The 18602-nt window shown below is 45.1% G+C and overlaps 1 protein-coding gene across 6 annotated transcripts; it reads right to left on the bottom strand.

Annotated features, from left to right (window-relative positions):
* Positions 1 to 535: 535 nt before the first annotated feature.
* LOC132389303 (zinc finger protein 16-like) lies at positions 536 to 17908 on the bottom strand. 6 transcript variants are annotated; one of them, XM_059961814.1, is made up of 5 exons: positions 17865 to 17908; positions 14171 to 14339; positions 12932 to 13061; positions 5588 to 5721; positions 536 to 2660 (listed from the first exon to the last, which is right to left on the bottom strand). In XM_059961814.1, the coding sequence occupies exon 5, from the start codon at positions 1999 to 2001 to the stop codon at positions 946 to 948; it is 1056 nt and encodes a 351-aa protein (XP_059817797.1). In that variant the 5' UTR covers positions 2002 to 2660; positions 5588 to 5721; positions 12932 to 13061; positions 14171 to 14339; positions 17865 to 17908; the 3' UTR covers positions 536 to 945. The 6 variants fall into 6 exon arrangements, 5 of the variants coding, with proteins under 5 accessions (XP_059817797.1, XP_059817799.1, XP_059817796.1 ...); XM_059961816.1 differs by lacking the exon at positions 5588 to 5721; XM_059961813.1 differs by lacking the exon at positions 12932 to 13061.
* Positions 17909 to 18602: the final 694 nt, after the last annotated feature.

The following is an 18602-nucleotide window of genomic DNA, read 5'->3' as shown; positions in this document are numbered from 1 at the left end:
GCTATGGGTAACCCTAGTAATTTCTTGGGTAGGAACATGTTCGGCACAAATTTGTGGATCAAAGGGCTTGTATTGTGCTGTAAGTTTTCAATGTTTCTACCTTAACCCTTTAGAAGCAGGAAAAATAACCCATAATGTGGAAATGAGGCATGAATAAGGGGGTTAACTACCAATATCATTCCTCCTCAGCCCAGAGATTTGAAGGATGAGGAAATTGTCAGATAGAACTGCAGTCAACTCGACTTCTTCGGTCTACAGAGAATTCAAGGGGAACATCTTCACCCACGGAGTGGTGACTGTTTGAAACCCATTACCACAAGGAGAGCGAGAGATGAACAACAGGGGAGGATTGAAACAAACTGTCATGGAATAGAATCACTGGCAGGGCACAGCTGGCCTGAGTTGACTCTCTACTGTACACTGTTATAACTTCTCTACTGTACACTAGGTGTGCTATAAATTCACTAAGTACCAGAGACAGAGTTTAAAATTGAACTGATTTATTTTTCCCAGATCCAGAATGTAAACTCTAGTCCCATTAAAGGTGAATATCCAGAAGAAACTCCTCCCAGTCACCCAGTGGCCAGTGTGAAGAACTGGATGTGGTGAGCAGCAGCAACAATTGCAGAGTTCAGCACCGATAGTCACTCTTGAAATTGCATTCAGCAATGGTGATGGACAAATCTCCAGCATGAAGCTTACTGAAACTTTCTCCCCAGTGTGAACTCAGTAGTGTGTCACAAGGTTAGGTTACTGAGTGAATCCCTTCCCACATTCACAGCAGGTGAACGGCCTGTACCCAGCCTGAACTCAATCATGCACATTTGATTGAGAAGGCTGAGAGAAACTCCTCCCAGTGTCTGAGCAGGTGAACAGCCTCTACCACTGGTGTGAACTTGCTGGTGTCTCTGTAGTCAAGATGACCATATGAATTCTTTCCCACATTCACAGCAGGTGAACAGTCTCTCGCGTGTGAACTCGCTGATGACTTAGTAGGTGGGATGACCGAGTGAATCTCCTCCCACAGACTGAGCAGGTGAACGACTTCTCCCCAGTGTGAACTCGCTGATGTCTCTGTAGGGTGGATGACTGACTGAATCTCATCCCACAGACTGAACAGTTGAACGGCTTCTCCCCAGTGTGAATTCGCTGGTGTACCAGTAGTTTGGATGACCGAGTGAATCCCTTCCCGCAGTCTGAGCAGGTGAACGGCCTCTCTCCAGTGTGAACTGACTGATGCTCCTTCAGGTTAGATGAGCAAGGGAATCCCTTTCCACAGTCTGAGCACGTGAATGGCCGCTCCCCGGTGTGAAATCGCTGGTGTGCCATTAGGGTGGATGACCGAGTGAATCTCTTCCCACAGTCTGAGCAGGTGAACAGCCTGACCCCAGTGTGAACTGACTGGTGTACCAGTAGTTCAGATGACCGAGTGAATCTCTTCCCACACTCTGAGCAGGTGAACGGCCTCTCCCCAGTGTGAACTCGCTGGTGTACCTTCAGTTGGGATGAGCAAGTGAATCCCTTCCCGCAGTCTGAGCAGGTGAACGGCCTCTCTCCAGTGTGAACTCGCTGGTGTTCCTTCAGTTTAGATGAGTATGTGAATCCCTTCCCACAGTCTGAGCAGGTGAACGGCTTCTCTCCAGTGTGAACTTGCTGATGTTCCTTCAGTTTAGATGAGCAAGTGAATCCCTTCCCACAGTCTGAGCAGGTGAACGGCCTCTCCCCAGTGTGAACTGACTGGTGTACCAGTAGGTCAGATGACTGAGTGAATCCCTTCCCGCAGTCTGAGCAGGTGAATGGCCTCTCCCCAGTGTGAATTCGCTGATGAACCTTCAGTTTAGATGACGAAATGAATGCCTTCCCACAGTCTGAGCAAGAGAACGGCCTCTCTCCAGTGTGAATTCGCTGATGCTCCTTCAGGTTAGATGAGCAAGGGAATCCCTTTCCACAGTCTGAGCACGTGAATGGCCGCTCCCCGGTGTGAAATCGCTGGTGTGCCATTAGGGTGGATGACCGAGTGAATCCCTTCCCGCAGTCTGAGCAAGTGAACGGCCTCTCTCCAGTGTGAACTCGCTGATGCTCCTTCAGGTTAGATGAGCAAGGGAATCCCTTTCCACAGTCTGAGCAGGTGAACGGCCGCTCCCCGGTGTGAACTCGCTGGTGTACCTTCAGTTGGGATGAGCAAGTGAATCCCTTCCCGCAGTCTGAGCAGGTGAACGGCCTCTCTCCAGTGTGAACTCGCCGGTGTGCCTTTAGGTCAGGTGACCGAGTGAATCCTTCCCCACAAATTCAGCAGATGACCAGCCTCTGCCCAGTGTGAACTCACTGGTGTGTCCACAGCTGGGAAGAGTGACTGAATCCCTTCTCACCCACAAAACAGATGAATGGCCTTGCCCAGTGTGAACCCGCTGATGTTCCTTCAGTTGAGATGACCGAGTGAATCCCTTCCCACAGTCTGAGAATATGAACGGACTCTCTCTTGTGTAAAATAATGGGTGAGCCGGTCGGTCAGATGAGCAAATGAATCCCTCCACACAGTCTGAGCAGGAAGGAAGGTTGAATGAATCCCTTGCTCCTCGTCTTAAATATCTGGATAGAGACAGCAAACCTGATGTGATCTGTTTGAGATTCCCGTAGACAAATTCCTTGTCATTTTTAACCTGTAAAAAGATTTACAAAATCCATCAATGGGTGAAGTACAATATTTCAGATGAGATCACCGATTTGTCAAGGAGTGATCTGGCATCACACTGTTACAGTGAAGTTCAACCCAAGTTGGAGAGAGAAATCATCATCTAACTGGGCACAGTGCTGGTATCTGGAATGACCAGCAAATTCTCTGATGCTTTTCCTGTCTCTGCAAGAATGGGGCATTTCTGCCATCTCCAATCTGTGACCTGGCTCAGTCTGACTCTCTCCATTGATATTATTCCCTGTTCCCACTGAGCTGCATGGGTGCCCGACCCCACAGTAACTGAAACACTCTCACACAAACATCTGGCAGTGCATTCCACGCACCCATCACCCTCTGTGTAAAAAAAATTACCCCTGACAGCCCCGCAGCATCCATTTCCAAGCACCTTAAAACTATGCCCCTCATGTTAGCCATTTTAAACCTGGGAAATAGCCTCTGACTATCCATGCAATCAATGCCCCTCATCATCTTTTCATCTGAAATACGCTCTGAACATAAACAAGGGAACCATACATTGCTTTCAGGTTTTGTTCAAAGTATACAAAATTATTTGTGTACAGATAGGGTAAACGTGAGCAGCATTTTCCACTGAGGTTGGGTGCGGTGATGTAAGTGGTGAAAGTAAAAATTTTATGGGAGCGTGTGGAAATAGACTTCACTGAAATGGTTGTGTGAGACTGGAATGAGATGTCAGCACAATCGGTGAATATGAGCTCGTTTTCAGCATTTAAAAGAAGTTTGGATGGGAACCTGGATGGTAGGGGTATGGAGAGTGATGGTCCCGGTGCAGATAGTTGCATTTGACAGCTTAAATGTTTTTTCAGCATTGACTAGATGGGCCAAGTAGCCTGTTTCCGTACTGAACTTCTCCACATTTCTGTGACAGAGAAGCTGGCCAAACTTGTTTGGAAGGGAAACGGTAGGAGTGGCAACGGAGCAGCAATGGCTGGAGTTCCTGGGAGCAATTTGGGAGCTGAGTGATTGATACATCCCAAAGAAGTGAAAGCATTGGAAAGGCAGGAGGACACAACTGTGGCTGAGATGAGAAGCCAAAGCAAACAAAAAAGCAAAACAGAGGGCAAACGAAAGAGCAAAAACTATTGGGAAGCTTTTAGAAACCAACTGAAGACAAGTAAAGAAATTCAGATGAGCTCAGTGCGTGGAATCATGATATTTTAGTCATTAATGAGTCTTGGTAGCACCCAACAGTCTGAGGCATTTAGAGGAACAAAATATCCGGGGCCTCAATACCTCTTGAAAACCAAGGTTTCCTGCCCCAGTCACCTTTCAACTTTTATTTTGTAAGGCACGTACAAACTCTACACCCTCAAAGTTACACTTCTGAAGGCCTCCCACTTACCAAGTACTCCTTGGCCAGAAAACAGCAAAATTTGTTCCTCTAATCTGGAAATTTGTTCCTCTAAATCCCTCAGACTGTTGGGTGCAACCAAGTCCCAATAATGGGTACAATATCATAATTCCCTGTCCTCAGCTCATCTGGCTTTCCTACGATGCTTCTTGAATTGTGATAAATGCAGCTCAGCACATTCATACCATGCTTGACCATTTGATTGCTGACTCTTATCTGAGGTCTGAACAATATCTGACTGGTGTCAAGAAAACAACCTTTCCCTGATTGTCACAAAACCAAAGGAGCTGATTGTGGATTACAGAAGGAATGGAGAAAGGCTAGCCCCTATTGACATCAATGGATCTGGGGTTGAGAGGGTGAACAGCTTTAAGTTCCTGAGTACAAACATCAACAAGGATCTCACATGGTCTGTTCATACCGGCTGTGTTGTGAAAAGCGCACAGGAGCCCCTTTTACACCTCAGATGGTTGAAGAAGTTTGTTATGGGCCCCAAATCCTAAGTGCTTTCTACAGGGAGACAATTGAGAGCATCCTGACTGACTGCATCACTGCCTGATATGTGAACTGTACTTCCTTCAATCTCAGGAACCTGCAGAGAGTGATACAGACAGCCCAGTGCATCTGTAGATGTGAACTTCCCATGAGTCAGGGCATTTACAGTGACAGGTGTTTAAAAGGGGCCCAAACGATATTGGGGACGCAATTCATCACAACCACAAACTGTTCCTGCATAATGTGCATCGTGATTATTCTGTACTGAGGTATTCATTTTAACAGCTAGCAAATCACTGTCAATAAGAACTTTGACCTCCTCTGGGTTTGTTATGAATGTACCACAGCTCTGAGGGGCCGAAGGGGCGGGAGCAGCTCCTTCCTTCCGGAGAATCGCAAGATTGCTATTAATTTGGGTCTCGGACCCAGGAAGTGAGAGACAATGCAACGGTTTTGGCCATTGTTCTTAGAGGCACCTGTGTGACGTGCATGTCCCTGCTACGTGACAGTTACCATGGATATGGACACCCTCGGGCAATGTGGGGGTGGGGATTGCATCACCCTACTTTGATGGACATCTACAACTCTGCAAGTCAAGATAAAAGGGGACTGCAGGAGGCAGTACTCCAGCGACGCACCAGAAGGACACCCTCGCTCAAGGCTCCCGTAATAGCTGGAAGTCACTCAACGCCATGTGCGCTCCTAACTCCTTTGCCTGGGGAGCGGGTGGCTGATAATACCGAGAAGGACTTTGAACTAACAACGGGGAAACCACGTTCCCCTGATTTTATGGAGTGACTTCATAAAGACCTGGGCAAGTTTTTTTTCGTTTTTCACCGATCCCTCTAAAACATGTGAAACCCCGAAAGGCTAAAGTCTGCAGACTTCTGAGTGACTTTTATATTTGCAACAGACAATATATTATCCCCTAGACAACAGTCTAGATTACTTTTTAATGATGATTATTACTACACCCGCGCTTTAGACTGAGTATTGACGACGTGCATTATCTGAATGTTTGTATTAACCTTACTGTAACGTTCTCCTTCGGGTGTAACGAAACGCCGAATTTAACGTCCGGATAAACCACAGCCAATGCAAACCAGATCGCAGTAAGATTAACCATTTACTGTTCACTCTTCACATTAACATATGGTGAAAACTGTTGATAAAACAATACAAGATTGATACAGTATTTATTCCTTCCTTAATATCACATTTCAAGTGTAAATACTTGCAAAGGTGACTATAACTACATTACACTAAGGTGCAGTATACAGGGAGAGTTTACCTGCTCCATTGACTACTTTAAATACACTTCCATGCAAACTATCCGCGACTCTTTAACTAACGAAAGCATAAACATTATCTACCGTCGTTACCTCTAACAGGATCAGCATTAACATCTTAGTTCAATATATCGATTATCTATTAACTTACAGCGTTGCTCTCACTGTGATTTCTCATGCCTGCAAAACTGCTTGTGCTCAGGTGAGCCTCGTGGAAAGCCCCCACCCTCGCGCTAATTTCAAACCGGTGTTTTCCCACAAGACGCGGCGAAACCGGATGTGACGTCATCGCATGCCGATATATTTTACATGCAATGAATACACTTTAAACACTTCTAATTCTAACTAGAAAATACTATTGAATGAATTACTAAGCGAAAATATTATAAACTAAATAACTGTCGTAAAGACAGCACACTTACTTTTGTGCCGCTTTATAAATAAAAATGTTTGAAAATAGTGACATCAGACTTCAACGGACCTCTCTATCTTTGCTGGTAAGTTATCCAGTTACGGGATACGTAACAGGTTCGACTGAGTTCATCTGCTCTCTCACACTCTATAGCAGGCCTGTAATGGGTAATGAAGGGTTTTCTCACCAAAGCTCTTGCATATTGTCCATAAGTGGATTGTTTGCTAAATTACGGTTTAAAAAGTCAGAGTTCCAAATATCACTCCACTTCTTCCCTCTTGTAAATTCTCCAGCAACTTTTGCATCACCACAATACACACAGGGAACACCAGTTTCTATAATGGACATAAATATTTCCCGTGAACCCTCCTGAGGAATTAAGGATATATATAAAAAAAATATTTTGAACCTATGTAACCTCTGGCTAAAAAAATATTAGGGACTGAATAGGAATTTTTGAACTGAAGTAAACTCTGTGTTTAGTGGTTTGCTAAGACAGGCTCATTACCAGTTTTCTGTGGCATGCAGAGAGACTCACTGAGAGCTGATAATATTATGCATTGTATCCTCGTTAGCTGATAACATTATACATTGTACCCTCGTTTGAGTCAAGGAAGGAGGACTGGCTGAAAAGGACAGGAATGAACATCTGTCTGTAATTAAGTCAGGGCCTTGCAAAGGGAATAACTGATAAGGTCTGGACAGTATATCCATCTGTAATTAAAACCTTCATTTAGTGAACTCTCTTATCTACGTAATTAAGTTTTGCGCCAACAGACCTGGTGGGCATACCAGTTCAAATAACATCTTGCAATAGTAATGTCTGGGGCTTACTATGTATAAATGTCTGGGTTCATGTATAAATACACGGCTGTAACCTGACTAAGTCAGTCCACTTGCCAGATGATGGCAGTGCTTACGTGCCTTTCCTTCGACGTGCGTCTCAAACTCCTGCAGGAGAATGCGCAATAAACCGTGGTGACGATAAGAACCTAGTCTCCCAAGTTTTATTCAGATTCAACTTTAACATTTGGCATCATGAACAGGATCCCAATATAGGGAGTGCCAAGCAGAGAGGCTGAGTAAGTGGCTGGACCACTCTGGGGAATGTGGAGATCGACCGGGCACCTAATAGGTATTTTACCTTTCGTCGCTCTCCATTAGTTCCTGGTACGAACCCTCGCCCAAGGTGATCACATACCTTGAAGGGATTGGGAAAGAATCTGTTGGGAGACGCTTCTAAGGGAGGCTAAATTTTACTAAGTGGGCAGGAGGCAGACGTGCCAGGTAAATTAATTAAATGAGCATGAAGTGCCAGCCGGGTAAATTAATTAAATGAGCATGAAGTGCCAGCCGGGTAAATTTATTAAATGAGCATGAAGTGCCAGCCGGGTAAATTTATTAAGTGGACAGGAGGTGCCAGCCGGGTAAATTTATCTGTTTGTTACTTAAGCAGGAGGCTTTGTGCCGGGTAAATTACTTAGAGAACATGGGTCAATTGCAGTCGATTGATACGAGTGGGCCAGGAGCAGCCCGACACAATGTGTGAGAGTTTTCCAGACAAGGAAAAAGATTGCAGCGCTGAATAAGAAATTGGGGAACAAAATCTGGCCACTGGGGGGGGAACCTGGGATATTACCTCATGAGAACAAGCAGTAAATTTGATATGGAATAAGAACAGTGGAAAGAAGTGGAAATTGTTGGAAAGGGAATGGAAGGATAAGGCAGATGCAGAGTGGAATGGTACGTTATTAGCAAGTTGGAGGAATAATGCATGTGACAAAGGGTAGAGGTACGTACAGCAGGAGGAACGCCAAAGGTTTGGAGACGCGAAAAGCAGAGCGTGAATGGGTGGATAGACGCAGAAAACAAGAGCAGGGAAAACAACATAAGCAAACCGTGCCCAGCCGAGATAGGACAGAATGGCAGGAATGTCAGTCTGAAGTTCGAACTGATAGGGAAACAAGAGATCCTGAACCCATGTCTGGCATACTTACCCTGTTTGATGACAGTGACTGAGGTGTGGGCACCCACCGTACACCCCACCCCAACACCCAACCAGGAGCCGAGTGCACCCGGTGCTCCCGAACCCCAATCCTCCCAGTACTCAGATACGGTGGCTGCTCGGGTAAAACAGGGGCGGCAGGGAAGGGGGAGGTCCCAATACCCTGAGATTCAGAAAGGGAATACCGATAACTATTCCGAGACGGGGAGGGAAGGATCCAATAGAACCCCAGAGTTAATGGCTCCACAAAGACATTGGCTCAATGGAAGAAGCCAGAGAGTGGTAGTGGAGGATTGCTACTCTGAGTGGAGGCCTGTGACTAGTGGCGTGCCACAGGGATCAGTGCTGGGTCCATTGTTATTTGTTATTTGATACATAATTCCCTAAAAGTGGCGTCACAAGCTGTAAAGAGAGCTTTTGGTACATTGGCCTTTATAAATCAAAGTATTGAGTATAAGAGTTGGAATGTAATGGTGAGGTTGTATAAGACATTGGTGAGACAGAATTTGGAGTATTCAGTGCAGTTTTGGTCACCTAATTACAGGAGGTGTATTAATAAAATTGAAAGAGTGCAGAGAAGGTTTGCAAGGATGTTTCCGGGACTTGAGAAACCAAGTTATTGTGAAAGGTTGAATAGGTTAGGACTTTATTCCCTGGAGCATACTGGAATTAGGGGTGATTTGATAGAGGTGTATAAAATTATGATGGGTATAGATAGAGTGAATGCTAGCAGGCTTTTTCCACTGAGGCCAGGCGGAAAAAAAAACTAGAGGTCATGGATTAAGGGTGAAGGGGGAAAAAGTTTAAAGGGAACATCAATGGGGGTCTTCTTCAGGCAGGGAGTGGGGCGAGTGTGGAATGAGCTGCCAGATGAAGTGGTGAATGTGGGCTCACTTTTGACATTTAAGAGAAACTTGGACAGGTACATGGATGAGAGGGGTTTGGAGGGATATGGCCCAGGTGCAGGTCAGTGCGACTAAAATGGTTTGGCACAGCCAAGAAGGGCTAAAAGGCCTGTTTCTGTGCTGTAATGTTCTATGGTTCTGAAGGCAATTGCCCACCCGAATGCTGCCCAGTCCACCAGCTGGAGGAGGGACAGTACTCAGTGATTCCTGTGTATGCACCCTGGAAGCCTCAAGAAATGATAATGATCATGAATCAGGTCCCAGATAGAAAAGAAAAACCAGCAGAGTTTGCTCAGTATGTCCACGGTACTATCCAAATGTTTAATGTGACTCTGCAAGATTTATTCGGACTCTGATGGGTGACTCTCTCAGCTGATGAGGGGCGGAAATGGAAGGCAGAATTGAGATACCAAACATGTCAGGAGTTACAGGCAGGAAACCATAATGAGAATGAACAGACAGACCGGATTATTCAAGCCTTGGAAAGGGCTCTCCAGCAACCTGTAAACATCACTGAAGTTCTTGAATGCAAACCTAAGCCTGGGGAATCGGGAATAGACTATTGGGAGTGATTTGTGGCCTGCTACGGCACTTTCGCAGGAGACCGAGTCTTTAATGATGGGAATCTGTTCCCCAGTTTAACACCTTACTGCTCCAATGCTTACAAACTGAGATAGCCAACATGATTAAAACAAATAATATGGATTGGCCTGACAATGATCGAAATCAAATGCGATGAGTTTTGACATATTATTGGGACCTGACATTGTGTGCTGTATCTGGGGATAAGAAATGGGAACAAACACTTACCAAGGGACAGGTGGGGACAACAACCTGTTTAGAAATTGACAATCAAGGATGCTTCCTACCGTGAGCACCACCCCTCAGGAAGAGCCCAATGTAACATTGCAAGTTGCTGGAATTCCTGTTCCGTTTAAGATTGATATGGGGGCAACCACAACCTCTCTCAATCAGGAAATAGTATCAGAAAAGGGATTTCAGCTATCAGTCGCGACAATCACTCTGTTTGGGTTTGAATGAATGGAATGTACGTATCCACGTACCCAGCCACTGCAGGTGGAATTCCAGGGGAACCAGTGTGAGGTTTCAGTTACAGTCACCACCAGTCGGGGGTGTAGTTTTGCAGGGAGAGACTTGCTCTGTCCATTGGAGGTTGAGATTCTATGCATGGACAAGGGTATCACCCTGGGACTAGCGAACAGCTTCCCCAGTTTCTGAACTCCCAGTGGTGGGCACTTAATCTGGACTCCACTGTGTTTGAACCCCTTCTGCCCCCGGCCGGCTCTCATGTGACTCTGTGCTGTGACCCTCCGGGGTGCACAACTGAGCAAAGCCAGTGTTATGCTCCCCGCGAGGGACAGAATTTCCCAGTCACGGTGATTGGGGAGGTTAAAGGAAATGAGGGCAGTGCATTTCTGGCCGAAGTTCCAGATTTCCTTTGGTGACACACAGGACTGGTTGTTCCCCACGCCACCTTTAAGGTTTGCCTTGGGTTCAAACCAAAGACCCTAGGGTTCCTTGCCTACATTTTGATGTAACAAGCCTCCAGTAACGAGGGAGACTGGCAAAACTTGGTCGCGGGACAACTCCAATACTGGAAGGAGTCTGAGGTGAAGACGGGATATCTGGTAAGACACTCTATTAATATTGACTGAACCCTAGACATTGTACCCCGTCTCTGGGCAACCTCAGGCCATGAAGTTGGCCGCACCAACTGCCCCGTCTGGATCACGGTGATAGATTCTCCCATCCATACCTCAATACGCCCTCTACCCTGAGGCAACGTTTTGTGAGGATGGAAGCTCTTTTGTGGATCCAGCCGGGAAACAATATTCTGGCTATGCGATAGTGACGGACAGTGAAATAACTGAGCAGGCTTCTTTTGAAGCAGCTGACTCCACCCAGAAGGCTGAGCTGTTTGCTCGGACTCCTGCCTGTATCCTAGCAACAGACTAAAGTGTAAACGTTCACACAGACTCCCGTTATGCATTTGGAATTGTACATGACTTCGGGAACATGGGGATTCCTGACTTCCTCTGGCTACCCCATTAGTAATGTTACCTTTGTAAACAACTTACTCACTGCTCCACAGCTACCTCGAGATTTGACTATTATTAAATGTGCGGCCCACACCCGCCAGTCAGACTGGGTCACTAAACGCAATCCTTTAGCAGATTACACAGCGAAAATTGCTGCACAATCCTCAATAGTTGTAGTCCTCTGAGGTTCCCGTCAAGCAATCCTCCGTGACTCAAGCAGAACGGGTTTGCCAGACATGAGGGAGGTACGTATTTTTCAGGGGGACGCCTCTGAGGAGGAGTGCAAGCTGTGGTCCCAGATTGGGTGCCAGAAAGACCCCGAACTAGGATTTTGGATCACGCCAGTGGGACAGGTTTGTGTTCCTGCACAGTTCTTACCAATATTGGTTGATTATATACAGAAGTGTACACACCTGGGAAAGGAGGGAATGGGTGGTAACCTGTAACCAGCACACCGGGTATGACTCCCCTGACAGGTGGACCTTTTTCGTGTCTACAAGTTGATTTTATTCAATTGCCTAGAGTACATTGCTATAGATAATGCTTAGTTATTATACATGTGTTTAGTAGATGGACTGAAGCTATTCCAACTCCCAATAATACTGTTATGACTATTGTGAAGGTATTATTACAGGAAATAATTCCCAGGTATGTCCTGCCAGAGATGCTGAGCTCTGACAATGGCCCACACTTCGTGGTGAAAGTGAACAAAGAGGTATGTAACAAACCAGCTACCAGGCAATAATTCTACCGTACACCACCCACGGGTTGCTGCCATAGTGGAAAGAGCCAATGGCACTCTGAAGATTAAATTGCCAAAGTAACGGTGGAGACTGACCTCACTTGGTTGAAGGACCTACCGTTAGCCCTATTCCACATGAAGGTTACCCGACGGGGGAAAACAGGGTCATCACCAGCTGAAGTGATGTATGGACGGTCCATGAGGACACCCTGGGGACCACCTTGTATCCATTGCTCCCAGAAATTCTACCAGCAAAATTCAAAATTGATACCCTTGGGGAAGAGATGGGAAATAACCAAAATTCTCCAAGCATTACATATACAAGTACGACAGGCTTACAAGGAAGAGAATTTTCACTCCTCCTCACAGAGGAGTGATTATCCCACCACAGAACCAGGGAATATTGTCCTGATCAAGAACTGGGATTGTGGGAAACTCAGATCTCGGTGGAGAGGAGCATATCAGGTGTTACTGACCACTCCCACGGCTGCAAAACTGAAGGGGCAATCTCGGTGGATACATCGAATAGACTACAGACGTGTTACTGAAGGAACTGAGTAGAAGGACTCTCTCAGACTAAAGGAAAATGTATTTTCTGATAGTGGTGTTCATGCTTGTGTCTTTGACAGGGCTCACCCCAGCATCCGGGGGCCCTCATGTTAACACATTTCTGTGTCTCTGTCACACCGATGCCAAACAGGTAGAACTAGGGGCCTGCTGGGTTTGTGCTGAAATTCCGCAGCATGGTAAAACTATGATTCCAATGTCAGTAATCCTACTCAACCAGAGTGAGGAACTCTCAGCCTGGGCTTTCTCAAACAACACCCGGGAAAGTGAGGTGAGGAAATGTGGTATTATCAGAAATGACTGTGGCTGTCGGTGTTCTGAGGGATGGTATCTCAGGCTCCCACCAAATGCAACTTCCTAGACTGGGAAACATGCATCCTGGCCATACTCACAGGTGCACGGCAGCGGAGAGGAACAACTGAGCGATTCTGGATGATCACTTTTCTCTCCTATGGAGTAGCCAGGAATCCACCAATCAATTTGGCTATAGCACGAGGAGCTGGACACAATACTGCAGGGTCCCTGACAGAAACACAGGCCCAAGTAACAGAAGTATCCACTGAAATGATTGCAATCTGGCAAACAGTCCTTCAGAATTATATGGCTTTAGATTTTATCCTCACTGAGAAAGGTGGAACCTGTGCTAATATTGACACAGAATGCTGCACCTATATCCCTGATGAGTCTACTAACGTTACATCCCTCTCTGAGCACACTGCCAAGGAGATTGACAGCATGAAGAAAGTAGGGCAGGATTTAAACGGGTTCACTGAAGGTTCGAAATGGTGGCCTTTGAAGGCCTGTTAGTTAATATGTGGGGCATGATATTGCATTATGGCCTAATAGTTGTGCTTATCATTGTTACAATTACTGTTGAACGCTGTTTTTACTCACTGATAAGTCAATGCTGTACTCAGTTGATTTCTCTGTAAAAAACTACTGCTTTGTTGATCATTTAATGATCAAAAGGAGGGAGTGATAAAGTATGCAAAAGGGTTAACACTTGGTTAAACAATAGCAGCCTGTTTTTCTGAAAGAGACTGCTGATGAGCACCAGATGCTCTAAGCCATGCTGAGCCCTATTTCTTCTTGAGGTAAGCTAGCTCGGGTTCCAGGATGCTCATCTCCTTGTGCACTCACGTGTAGAGATAGGACAGCTTCAGTCTGTTCTGTGTGTGTAAGCCATTATGACTATTTTGTAATTTGTCTTTAGGGGCTGTCATGTAGTAAATAACTTTGGCCCCAGCCTGTCTTATGTGGTGGGTATCTGGCAGATATATCTGTGGTGTAAGGGGAATTGTTAGTCAGTTAGTGGATTGGGCGGGAACAGTCATAGACTCTTCCTGTTTGAGTGACTAACTGAATAAGCCCCAGGTGCTTCGAATAAAGAGTTTGTGCTCATACGGTCTCTGAGTGACTTTATCTGGATTTGACTTTGACAGAATGGGATAGCTTTTAAAGGGCTGGGCTGCTGGAAGCACATTACCAGACCTGAAGTGATTCCAACCGGGTCTGACAGAGGCATAACTGGTACTTCTGGGCACATTCAGTCTCCCTCCAACTATTCCCTACCTTCTTTTGTAGAGGAATGTAATGTCTAAAGGACCAGTGTTTGAGTAAATGAGACTCACCAAACTTTCTCCTGACTGAATCACTGGAATCTCCGAGTCAGAAGGGTTTCTCTCCAGTTGATGCTCTCAGTCCTCGGGCAGGTTCACTTGTTGCTGTTCCCTCGTCTACAGTCGTGGTTTCCTTCCAGTTGGGGTTTTTCTTCCAATAACTCTCTCACCGCAGGTCTAACTTTAACATGAAACATAAAGAAGCACATTAACAATAAAAAGGAGCACCAGACATTTCTGCTTAATGTTACTAAGAACAAAACTCACTGAAACTTAAACATTGAAGATATAATGATCTCAGTGAACAATCTTTTATTGTCCCTCACACATCACAAAACGATATGGGATAAGATGGAGCCATCACTCAGTCATGGTAAGACATAAGACACAGGAACAGAATTAGGTGATTCAATCTATCTGGTCTGCCCCACCACTCAACCATGGCTGATTTTTATTCCAACACCATATTCCTGCCTTCCTCCTGTAATCCTGAAGTTACTCAGCAATCATGAGTATATTAATCTCTGCCATATATATACCCAAATGGCAGCCTCAACCAACCTCTGCGGCAGCAAATTCCACAGATCAGACATCTTTTGGCCACTTTTTTTTCCTCATCTCAATTTTAAAGGGAAGCATCTTTATTCTGAGACTGTGCTGTCAGATCGCAGACTCTCCGTCTAATGGAAACATCCTCTCCATGTCCACTGTATCCAGGCTTTTCAGCATTCGGTAGGTTTACTTAACCATACATCTCCCCCACCACCTCCACCGTCCCTCTGAACTCCATTGAGCACAGGTCCAGAACCACCAAATGCTCCTCATACATAAAGCCAATCTTTCCTGTGATTATTCTTGTAAATCTTGTCAGCAACAACTGTACTGAACACAAACAGGTACCAGGATAATTTACAGAGAAAAGTTGTGCTTGCTTTACTGCTCTACTATCACAGAATGACCCATTTCCATTTCCAGGTTAAAACAGGTCCATTTCAGGAAATATAAACCATTCCAGGGTGAATGTAATAAACAGAAACTGGAATTACCAGAAACACTCAGCACGTACGGAACAGCTGTGTTGAGAGGACAAACTTTACAATTCAGGTTAATATATTTCATCAGAATGACTTCAAACATTTTCAGTTTTTAATGCAGATCTCCAGCAACTTGAGATTCTGCTTGATTTCTGCCGAGTGACAGACAGGTGACAGTGGGGGGGGGGGGGGGGGGGTGATTTCCAAACACAGTTCAACACCAAACTCAAGGGTCTATATCTACTGTTGTAAACACGGAACTGCCCATTTACTCATAGCCTCTCCCTGTGAGAGATGGAATGGGAATTCATCCTCTCCTCAGATTAGCAGTCTTTGCTTCCAAAGGAACTCCAGAAACAAACTGCTGATCCCAGACCAGAAATACTCACTCAACACCTCATAAGCCCAAGCAGCTCGATCCCCGGGTCCATTTTACCTGGATCAAGAACTGTGAATAGTGAAGTGAGTAGAAGATGAACTGATCTCCAAAAGTCAAAGTTAAAGATGAAACACCCTGTTCAACATTTTAAGCAACATTAGTGTATTATTTTTGTTTTGTGTAATTTTAGAGTGAAAAAAAATAAAAGGAACAGCATGCAAAAGTTTGGGGACCCTAAGAGATTTAAGCTCTCAGATAACTTTTACCAAGGTCTCAGACCTTTATGAGATTGTTAGTGCTATGGCTTGTTCATAATCTTTGTCAGGAAAGTCCAGGTGATGAAAATTTCAAAGCTTTATAAATACCCTGACTCCTCAAACCTTCTCCCAGCAATCAGCAGCCATGGGCTCCTCTAAGGAGCTGCCTAGCACTCTGAAAATTAAAATAATTGATGGCCACAAAGCAGGAGGAGGCTATAAGAAGATAGCAAAGCATTTTCATGTAGCCGCTTCCTCAGTTCGTAACATAATTAAGAAATGGCAGTTAACAGGAATGGCAGAAGTCGTCCAAGAAATCTTTCCCACAGAACTGCTTGTAGGATTGCTAGAAAGGCAAACCAAAACCCCCATTTGACTGCAAAAGATCTTAACGAAGATTAAGGTCTGGAGTGGTAGTGCACTGTTCTACTGTGCAGCAACATCAGCACAAATATGACCTTCATGGAAGAGTCATCAGAAGAAAACCTTTCCTCCATTTTCACCACAAAATTCACAATCAGAAGTTTGCAAAGGAACATCTAAACAAGCCTGATGCATTTTGGAAACAAGTCCTGTGGACTGCGGAAGTTAATATATAACCTTTTTGGCTGCAATGAGCAAAGGTATGTTTGGAGAAAAAAAGGGTGCAGAATTTCATGAAAAGAACATCTCTTCAACTGTTAAGCATGAGGATGGATCAGTCAAGCTTTGGGCTTGTGTTGCAGCCAGTGGCACAGGAAACATTTCACTGGTAGAGGAAAGAATTAATTCAAATAAATACCACAAATTCTGGAAATAAACATCACATCATCTGTAAAAAAAAAAGCTAAAGGTGAAAACGGGATGACTTCTACAACAGGATAATGATCCTAAACACACCTCAAAATTCACAATGGACTACCTCAAGGTTTTGCCATGGCTCTCACATTCCCCCAATCTAAACATCATTGAAAATCTATGGATAGACCTCAGAAGAGCAGTGCATGCAAGACGGCTCAAGAATCTCACAGAACTGGAAGCTTTTTGCAAGGAAGAATGTGCAACAATCCCAAAAAAAGAATTGAAAGATTCTTAGCTGGCTACAGAAAGCATTTACAAGCTGCGATACTTGCCAAAGGGTTGTTACTAAGTACTGATCATGCAGGGTGCCCAAACATTTGCTTCAGACCCTTTACTTTTTTTGTTATTTTGAAACTGTAAAAGTTGGAAAAGAAAAAGTAATCGAGCTTAAAATATTAAAAAATGTGTCATCTTTAACTTTATGCCTTTTGGAACTCAGGTCATCTTTTATTCACTATATTGCTATTCACAGCAACAGAAATTTTGACCAGGGATGACCAAACTTTTGCTTGTCACTGTATGTGATTTTCCTGCTAAATGATACTTTAAGTCAGATTTCCCCTGAACACCCACCCCACTCCAGGTGGCTGTCAGTGGTGAACTCGGTGATGGCAATGCCAAAGAATATGAAGGGAAGGGCAGTAGTCTGTCTCACTGGAGTCTGGCACATTTGTGATGTGAAAGCTACTTGTTGCCCAGGGCAAAGGTGTTTGATATCAGTACGTACCCAGACAGAATGGGTCAAAGCATGTCCTCACCGGTAGAAAACGCCAGAACAAGAGCAGGCAGAACAAGCAACACACACAAAATGCTGGAGGAACTCAGCAGGCCAGGCAGCATCGATAGAAAAGAGTACTAATGCTGAGTTCCTCCGGCATTTTGTGTGTGTTGCCTGGATTGCCGGCAGCTGTGGTTGGAGGCGGAACAAAGGTGATTGTCTCAACAGCTGTTAGAAAGATTTTGTTCCCTTTCTACGAGTTCCTGATCCCTGCATTTAGTTTTCTGGAGCTCGGCTCTGTCTGTGAGATCTATTTGCTCCCATTCCCTGATCAGCCGGAAGCTCCCGGGGCCCGAGTACGGTTCGTGGGGCTGAGAGAGAGGAAAAAGTCCTGGCCTGTGCCGAGTTTGTGAGTCACGGTGTTCAGTGTTCACAGCAATTGTCACTCAATTAAAGCCCACCCAGCACCCGTTCTTACCTCTGCCGGTCCTCCCGACATTTTGTGTACTGCGCGCATGCGGAGTTATCCAAGACAGCGGCAAGCTTGACGCCTGCGCATTTGATCGGTACTTCAAGCGACAGCGAAATTGTACACGCAATGCTTTATGGGTAATCCCGGTGCCATTAAAACTTTCTGCAAGCACTGGTTTCATGCCTGTACCTCAGTTTGTTTTGTGTGTAGAAAAATCAGCAGGTTTTTTTTTTACCAAGAAAGCGGCTCCCATAAACGATACACTCAATATCAACAGGCATTTCGTTTATTTAATGCCAAAGTACAATCCTCTTACAAATGCAGATATGAAACAGAAGAGATTCTGCAGTTGCTGGAAAACAGCGACGCACACACACACAATGCTGAAGGAGCTCTGCAGTTCAAGCAACAACTAAGCAGAGGAGTACACAGTCCAGACATGCTGAAAGGGCTCGGCCTAAATGCTGTCCATTTATTCCTCTCCACATTTGTTGCCTGATCTGCAGATTACCTGCAATGTTTTGTAGACATTAACCATTTTGTTTTTCAATTGACCAGTTTCCAAATGTTACTCATCTTTCATTCATAGCCACACCCTGCTGGTCTGGTTCCTCTTCCTCCTCCTCCTTGTAAGCTTCAGACCCCGTCTCTTTCCGGAGACCTAGAGCCCTGATTGGTGCTGGCAACTCTTTGGATTCTGACTTTGCTCCACCGAAGATTCACTCGCTAGTCTGCTGTCAGGCT

The sequence above is a fragment of the Hypanus sabinus genome, unplaced genomic scaffold (genome assembly GCF_030144855.1).
Source record: "Hypanus sabinus isolate sHypSab1 unplaced genomic scaffold, sHypSab1.hap1 scaffold_53, whole genome shotgun sequence".
Classification (NCBI taxonomy): Eukaryota; Metazoa; Chordata; class Chondrichthyes; order Myliobatiformes; family Dasyatidae; genus Hypanus; species Hypanus sabinus.
This window is presented reverse-complemented; position numbering and strand designations above follow the sequence as displayed.

Coding starts and splice junctions, on each gene's coding strand:
- LOC132389303 (XM_059961814.1), bottom strand. CDS start 2,001: ATGGCACACCAGCGATTTCACACCGGGGAGCGGCCATTCACGTGCTCA.